Here is an 8,334-nt window from a genome sequence, read left to right as displayed (position 1 = left end):
CAGTTGTATATTATTGTGGACTTTCCTATAAAAAAAGTCATTGCATTTCCTATTTTGCTTGAAGAGCTTTGTTGAAAGTCAAGTCAAACTGAAGCCCACGGATCTGACTTCTCACAATAAGGTAAATACATTTGTTATTCAACATGAATGTATTAATTTGTCTTGTGTAGTGTTGCATAAAGTTAATCAAACATATCCTTCACTTTTCCAGCAGCCTCCTCCTCTTCTATCATGGCAGACTGGACAGAATGTATGAACTATGGCATCCATATTGCTAAGCAAGCCAGAGAGGTACAAAGTTTATATTGTAATTTATGCCTTATTGTTGAATGAGGTTGCAAATGTTTGCAGGTCCTTGGGGTCTGCATAGAGTAAGCATAGTGTAGCAACAGAGCAGTGCTACATCTGTCTTTTGATGTGAATTCATAAAATTAGAGACTGTGAGCATTCAGTACTGTACTGGTTCTCCAGCACAGCTCTCTGCAAACATGTGTCCCTTGCCTTTTCCAGGTGATCCTTGATGCCTTTAGGATCAAGAAATCAGTGATGCTGAAGAGCTCCCCTGCGGACCTGGTGACAGAGACGGACCAGAGGGTGGAGAGAATGCTCATATCCGCCATCAGGGAGAAGTACCCGCTGCACAAGTACGTCTCCCCGCAATGCCTTTACTTACACAAAGATGCTGATTTTGATTGCGTTAGGTGAATAAGGGTGCGCTAAGCCATGAGATGCTTTGCGTCTGTTCACCCCACTGTCCTCAGGTTCATCGGGGAGGAATCAGTGGCTGCTGGTGAGCCTGTTGTTCTAACGGACAGCCCCACCTGGATTATTGACCCCATCGATGGCACCGCCAACTTTGTGCACAGGTCAGGGCCCCGCTACCCACAGAACTGTCTAAAAATATTTTTTTCGCTGACATTTTTGTTTTTTTAAATGTGTTCTATTCTGTCAACAATTTAAATCTGTAGACTATACACCGTGCTTGGTTCATGAGGGAGAAAAAAAGAAAAAAAAACAGGCAAATAATTTACATATACAGTGTGGGAAAGGAAATTAGTTTGTGTGTACCTTAAATAAGGTGAAGTTATATCAGGCAGTGTCGAACCCTGTCTGCAGCCCGTCAAAGTGAAACTCATCTCTGATTTTCAATGATGATTGAATCTGTTTCCAGGTTCCCCTTTGTGGCTATTTCTATTGCTTTTGCTGTGAATAAGCAGGTAAGGATATGGATATTATTGTTACTTCAGAAAAAGAAATACCATTGAGAGCAAACTGTGAATTCATGATGTTTCTTTCTCTAATTCCAAGACTGAGTTTGGCATCGTCTACAGTTGTGTAGAGGACAAGCTCTATCGTGCTCAGAGAGGGAGGGGGGCTTTCTGTAATGACATACCCCTCTACACCTCTGGCCAGGATGGTAGGTTTGATCCATAAGCTCTTAATGTATCTTGTTTAGAACTCGCCAACCAGTTCAACCAAGTTCAAAAGTTCATATGCCTGTGTCTGGCTCCTGACAGATATCACCAAATCCTTGGTGGTGACGGAGATTGGGGCGGAGCGGGATGAGCTGGCACTGTCCACGATGACGTCCAACATTCTGCGGCTCCTGCAGATCCCCATCCATGGGTGAGGAGATCCCATCCCTAATCAGAGGGGTCCTATAAGTCGAGAAAATGTCACTGTACGATTGCATAGGCAGAGGGCTTACAGTAGGCTGGTGTTCAGTAGAACACCTATACAAGGACTATCACTTAGCTGGTACCTGCAGTGGTTCTATGATAACATAAACCTGAAGGATAGTGTTTGAATGTGCATAATAAGCATTTAAAATTCCTCCTTGGAAGGACCAGTGATTTGGTATCTGCTTGGAATGTTCCAAATAAGGTTGTTACCTTGGGGTGGTTTGTTCAAAAGGTATGCTTTAAAAAATGTTAGTTCCAATTTACAAGGTAAACATGTCACCTGTAAGAGGAAATAAATAAGGACAGTACTAGTTTCCCTTTAGCAATGGTGCTAAATGAGACCTGCTGAGGATTAATCTTCCTCTCACCAAGTGGACAGGAGTGTTAAGCATATGCTGCATGAGAGCAGGGTTGAGTGTTGGGCTGAAACTATGCCTATGGGGCTGGAAAATGGGCCTGTATTCCACAAGAGACACAGTCGGGTTCTTGCACACATCTGTGCTGAGTGGATCTTTGTGTCCCCTCAGAATCCGGGCCGTGGGGACGGCAGCGGTGGACATGTGCCTGGTGGCCACCGCGGGGGCAGACGCCTACTACCACATCGGCATGCACTGCTGGGACATCGCCGCCTCCGCCCTCATTGTGACGGAGGCCGGGGGCGTGGTCATCGACACTGATGGTACGTAAGCATGTGCAGCCCCTTCCCCATGTAACACTCTGTTCACTCTCAGGGCCTCACACCTCCTGCTTGTCATTATTGGTTCCCCTGATAACTTGAGAGTATTAAAATTACAAACTATGTAGCACTATAATTTGAAAGTCAAAGGTCACCCAGGCTTTTTAAATACTTTAAAAGGGTAATAAGCAAACCTGGACTAGCCCGAACAACAGGGTGATTGCTAGATTTAGTCCTGCCCGCTTACATATTTGGATTGCTATTTCTCATTTCTCATTACCTGTGCATCTGCAGGCACTTAGTTTTGGTTAGATTTGGTCACATTTCGGTAGTAGTGGGTTCATGGTGTTTATCGTTACTGCTTGGCATGATATGCAGAGCTTTTTAGCTTTAGATTGGATCCTCTTTCAGGGGGCGAGTTTGACATGATGTCCCGGAGGGTGATTGCCGCCAGCAGCAGCACGGTAGCCCACAGGATCGCTCAAGTGGTCCGAGCCTTTCCCTGCGAGCGTGACGATGGCCGCCCTGCCCACAGTGGTGAGGGTCCGACAGAGCAAAGCAACAAGGAGCGCAACTGGAGCGCCAATGGAGCCCACAATGGCACTGCCAATGGGGATTTGGGCAGTTTTTTTAATTGACACTGGCTTTTTACGTGTGTCTGCAATGAAAATTTTACAGGTGGAATTATTAATGGGTTTAGTGGATTGAATCAGTTTTGGTGCTAAAGTTGTTTTGTTGCTGTTTTCCTTTCTTGATTGCTGACCCCTGTTAAAATCAATAATTCAGTGCATCACAGCCCTTTGGGTAATTTATTTATTCATTCTGGAATGGCTGATTTTCAGCTCGGTTCCAGCTTAGCTTTTTTGATTATTGCACTTGATCAGTTCTGTAAGAATTCAACACAAAAAAATATATTTGACTGTCATCACTCATCCGACTTGGTATGTTATTGCACTAAAACTACCAGCATGCACTGTGACAAAACTTAGGCATCCTGACTGATACACACCCACACACACGTGTGCACACACACACACACACACACACACACACGCACACATGCAGAGAAAGGTAGAGAGGAAGTCACGTAGAGGGAGGAAAAAGTAAGGTACACTTGTAGCCAATGTAACAATTGGTCAAAGGATTATACACTCAAGCATCAAGTACACATGCAAAACTGAGAATGGCATGAATTTGCAACAAAAATTCTGATTATTAGTGGTCACTAGAATATTAAAATTCACTAGCACTAAATTAGAGGGATAGTCTTGTGTGAACAGTAAAGTTTGCTGAATTAAACACTGAACAACCTGAAATATCTTATGTCCTGCTCACAAGGCTTTCGTGGTCATTGTTCGGTATTTTTAATTGCACCAGGAGTTAAATTCAAGTTAAAAAATAAAATCTCTACATGGAAGATAAGGGTTGGTTTTACTTTTTTATGAAAATGGTTGCAAAGAAATAGCCAAACACTGTTTAATGTATTTTGGATATCTTTATTAAATAGTTTCCTCTTTAAACAAACATTTTATGCAAATTACCACAAGAGTGCTGTGTGGAGACAATAAGAAAAGAAAAAGATTGAATGAATGTCAGTTCACACAGTAAATAAATTTAATCAATAAGTCAGTTTAATCATTTATAGTGCAACAATTTAAGACATAAGTTTATTAAATGCAGCTTTCAGGTAAGTGTACATATTTATTGAAGCTGTCCAAGAATTGTCCAAAAAACATAACTTACTTAATTACTAACAGTGGTCACTAATACTGCAGTGGTCCTAAAAGCCAAAACAACTAACAAAGTAGACATACAGTGAAACCGAGGGGTTAAATTGTGTGGGTGTATTACATTGTTCTGTGTTAAGAGGGGTATATTCGGTGGTATATTACACTGCTAAGTGTTGAGAGACGTTCAACAGGTGATATATTACACTGGCCGGTGTTGTTCAACACCAGGCACGCAGCCTCCCAGTCTTTGGTCTCCCTCACTTCCTGTGATGTCAGAGCTCTCGATGTCGCTCACTGCAGAACCAGTTTCGTATCCAGATGCTGCAGCAGATTTCCCAGAGTGCTTTTCAATCAGCCAATCAGAGACCTTGAAACATGTCCGTACAGCATCAATGCTATCATCTTCAGAGCACGCATCCCCACTCACTGGGAAAGGAAACAATGTGTTAGAGATCGATGGCCAATGTGAGTCAGTCTGAATAACATGCTATCACAGGCTATTGCAAACAGATTTAACACATGAGAGTTAACTGCATCTCTGAGTTACACTGGAGAATCTAGAACACTGCCTTTGTGACGGTATCTATATAACAAGCATTTCAGCACAAGCTCTGTTTTATTCGGTTTAACAATGTGACATGCATTTTTTACACAGCAACACAGCATAAATATAAGCATGTAAACGTGCATATATTTACAGCATGTGTTTACATTGAAGGTGCTTAAGTTCAGTTTTCACTGTACAAGTATTTTAAGTGGTTATATTGCAAGGTCAATATTTTAAACATATATACATATATCTTCATCAAAATAGCATTAACTGAACTCACTTGTAGGGGGTAGGTTCCTGCTGTCTTCCTTCTTGGCTGAAGGGATGTTCCTGTTCATCAACGACTTCACAGCACACATCACCTTCTCCATCATCACTGATTCTCTTCTGTTCCATTCCTTTTCAAACACATGCCTCTGTTGCCCAAAGTCGTCTCGTTCTGTCCACTGTGGGCTCTGTGTGCCCCTGTCTGTTTCCTGAGGACAACTCGTTTCTCCCTGTGTAGAGCCAATGGCTCCTTCCAGTCCAGATTCAATGGGAGTTTCTTCATACACTTCAGAGAATGAATCAAACTCACTGACTTGGGCGATGTTCTTGGTAGTAGAGGCCTGCTCCCTCTTCTGAAGGATAATCTCAGTTTCACCTCTGTTCCCTTCCTTTTGGAAAACTTTTCTCTTCTGTAGAGATTTTTTCTCACTGTCTATTATCTTTACAAAATTCCTGTTTATTTTATTCAATAGCTTTTCCTCTCTCCTGATCCATTCGTTCTCAAGAGTATGCATCATTTCTCTCATTTGGACTGGTTTTAGTTCAGGATCCTTTGGTGTGTCTGTGCTGAGATGATCCTCACTGCTATCTGTCTCCATCTCGTCTCTGTGAGTCTCAGCACTCAGGTGAAACACGCTGTTTATTGCCTCCATCTCCTCAATCTTTTCCAGCAGCTCTGTGACTTGCCTGCGATCCTCCATGTCCTCATTGTTGAAAACATGATACCTGTTCTCACATTTTTCTATAACCCACTGAAGGGCCTTCCCCTCACTCTCAATGTGATGCTCGATGCTTGTTCCTCTCAGACATTCTCCCCAGGTGAAGAGCACTATGGTGTGTCTCCAGACTCTCCTACCGAGACGCTTCATGTTGTCTCTAAGTATTATTCTCTCTTCTTCTTTAAACGCTGTGTCTACTCGAATGACCAGAAGGATTGCATGGGGTCCGGGGGGACACACATTTAAGCTGTTTACAATTTCCTGTTTTATCCTGTCTGGTGTAAAGTCTGCTGGAATGAATTTCCACCAGCCTGGTGTGTCGACCACAGTGACCTGCCTCCCAGCTACTTCACCCTGACTTTTCATACACTGCGTAGCACTTCTCCAAACTCGAAACACCTGTCTGCCCAGGATGGTGTTTCCTGAGGAGCTCTTTCCTCCACCCATCCACCCCAGCAGCACAATCCTCAGCTCTGAAAGATGGTCCTTCTTTCCTGTCAAAGGGAAACAACAGTGTTTTTTTTCAGTTTTAGCAGAATGTTAATACAGTAGATACACTTGACATTTCAAAAATGTTCATTTGCTTAACTCAGTTCATAGATTATATCACACCCTTGGTTAAACAGTTAGGTTTTAATCCCCTTACCGCTAAAATTGTGACTATACCATGACCAATAAAATCTTCTCACCCTTTAAAAGATCTCGGAGCTTCTCTCTTTGTTTCTGCACCTTTACATCTCTCTGTGTCACTCGTTCTTCAATCATCTTCCTCTTCTCTTCCAGCTCTTGTAAAACTTTAGTCTCTAAGTGAAATTCCCTGCCACCGTTTCCCACCACCATCTCCTCTATCTTCTCCAACAATTCTGTGACCTGAGTGACATCATCCCTGTTCTTATTACAGAGATCATGATACCTGTTCCCACATTTCTCTTTGACCCATTGGAGAGCCTTCCTTTCAGTCTCACTGTGCTGCTTCATAGGCTTTTCTCCTAAATGGTTCCCACTGATGAAGAGCAGTATAGAGTGTCTCCAGACTCCCTCACCGAGAAGCTGGTGAAGATGTTCCTCCATTGATTTCCTGTGTTTCTCTTCAAATGATGAGTCCGCATTAATGACAATGAGGAAAGCATGGGGTCCAGGGGGACATAGAGACACACTGCTCATAATCTCCTGTTTCAGCAAATCAGCTGAACCCTTAATGGAGAAATGGTCCCACCAGCCTGGTGTGTCGACCACAGTGAACTGCCTGCCAGCTACTTCACCCTGTCTCTTCACACACTGCACAGTTCTTTTTCCAGACTCAAACTCCTCTCTGCCCAGGATGGTGTCTCCCGCCGAACTCTTCCCTGTCCATCTCCCCCCCAGCAGCACAATCCTCAGATCTGAGAGACTTGTCTCCTCTGTCAGAGAGAAAGAAGGTAATTTATTCCTTTCCATAAAGTCACATTTTTACATAGACATTTTTCTGTTTCATGTTACTTGCTAGTGTGCAACAGCTGTAAGCACTTGTTCATTTCCCTCCCTCTCTGCCTACTGTGTTGGCTGAAAGTGAAATTGTGTATGACCATTATCTTTCCGCCTGACCTATCAGGCTGCCATTTTGTGTCACAGGACTAAAGATCTTAGAAATTCCTTTTAATCAGCAAGTGATCTGAATTATATGCTGTAAGCAGTTCCACTTCCTCATTTCACTCCCTTCCGCTGGACACTGTTCACTGGACCTGTCAGGCAGCTATTTTGTGTCTGTAGAATGTACTGGATATTACATTACATTGCATGTATGTAACAGACGCTCTTATCCAGAGTGATTTCCTGCACAGTAGAACATACTGTAAGTGTATCCATTCAAGGTAAATGAGCAACACTGTCAGACCAGGCTAACAACAGTCCCAGACCAGTAAGTGTGAGAATAACACCATTCATGCCCTATCATAAGTTAATTTGTCCAACCTGACTAGGCAATGGAAGCCAAGAACACTACATCAGTCACTAGAACATAAAATCCAAAATACGTCACAATACTACATGTAAAATAAACATCAAATCTTGCATAGACACAGTACCCAAAGACACACAGGACTCAACTAAGAACTAAAGACATATGAAAGATTCCAAATAATGAAAACATGATCTGAAATGTATTTTTGAAAGATTACAGTAGAAATATCGGCACTACCAACGGAGACTGTATAAGAAGGGTTTCTACATAATTCTGCTGAATTTCTAGTTGGATTGCTGCTGATGAGAAAGAAAATAGAGGACAACTCACCACCATGACCAGTTGATCGTCCAGTAGCCATTTCTTCTTTCTCTCCTCTTCCCTCTCTCTCCTTTAATCTCTGTCTCTGTATTCTATCCTCTTTCTTCTTGCTCTTTTTCTCCCCTCTTTAGATGGTGTTTTTTTGTAGCTTTGATTCCTGTTTTAAATCGATGAATGTTAACTAATGCAGCAGAAGAGTTCTTTCATTCAAAGAGTTCATGTCAAGCCTTCAGTTCAATCTGAAACACAAGCTGATAAACGAGCATGCAGGGTGGGTTTGACAACCATTCTGCTATCTTGTTCATGTGACTGTAAGTCAATCATTTTAAGCAGCTATAAATTCACTGCATTGCCTGTCAAGCAAGGAAGGCCTTACCTGTTGGGTAATAAATCATGTACAACGCCACAGTGGAAAATATTGATGTTCATACCTTTACTATTTGAAGTATT

The 8,334-nt window shown here is 42.4% G+C and overlaps 2 protein-coding genes across 2 annotated transcripts; one reads left to right on the top strand and one right to left on the bottom strand.

Moving 5' to 3' along the window:
* The first annotated feature begins 228 nt into the window (after positions 1-228).
* LOC118771575 (inositol monophosphatase 1-like) lies at positions 229-2,996 on the top strand. The gene is made up of 8 exons (XM_036519582.1): positions 229-291; positions 511-644; positions 762-866; positions 1,172-1,217; positions 1,309-1,417; positions 1,518-1,626; positions 2,210-2,361; positions 2,770-2,996. The coding sequence occupies exons 1-8, from the start codon at positions 232-234 to the stop codon at positions 2,994-2,996; spliced, it is 942 nt and encodes a 313-aa protein (XP_036375475.1). The 5' UTR covers positions 229-231.
* A 1,918-nt stretch (positions 2,997-4,914) lies between these two features.
* LOC118771574 (GTPase IMAP family member 8-like) lies at positions 4,915-7,061 on the bottom strand. Its single transcript, XM_036519581.1, has 3 exons — positions 6,314-7,061; positions 5,439-6,097; positions 4,915-4,968 (listed from the first exon to the last, which is right to left on the bottom strand). The coding sequence occupies exons 1-3, from the start codon at positions 7,059-7,061 to the stop codon at positions 4,915-4,917; spliced, it is 1,461 nt and encodes a 486-aa protein (XP_036375474.1).
* Positions 7,062-8,334: the final 1,273 nt, after the last annotated feature.

The sequence above is a fragment of the Megalops cyprinoides genome, chromosome 24, assembly GCF_013368585.1.
Source record: "Megalops cyprinoides isolate fMegCyp1 chromosome 24, fMegCyp1.pri, whole genome shotgun sequence".
In the NCBI taxonomy this organism is placed as follows: domain Eukaryota; kingdom Metazoa; phylum Chordata; class Actinopteri; order Elopiformes; family Megalopidae; genus Megalops; species Megalops cyprinoides.
Note: the sequence above shows the minus strand (reverse complement) of the source record. Positions and strands in the feature narration are given on the sequence as shown.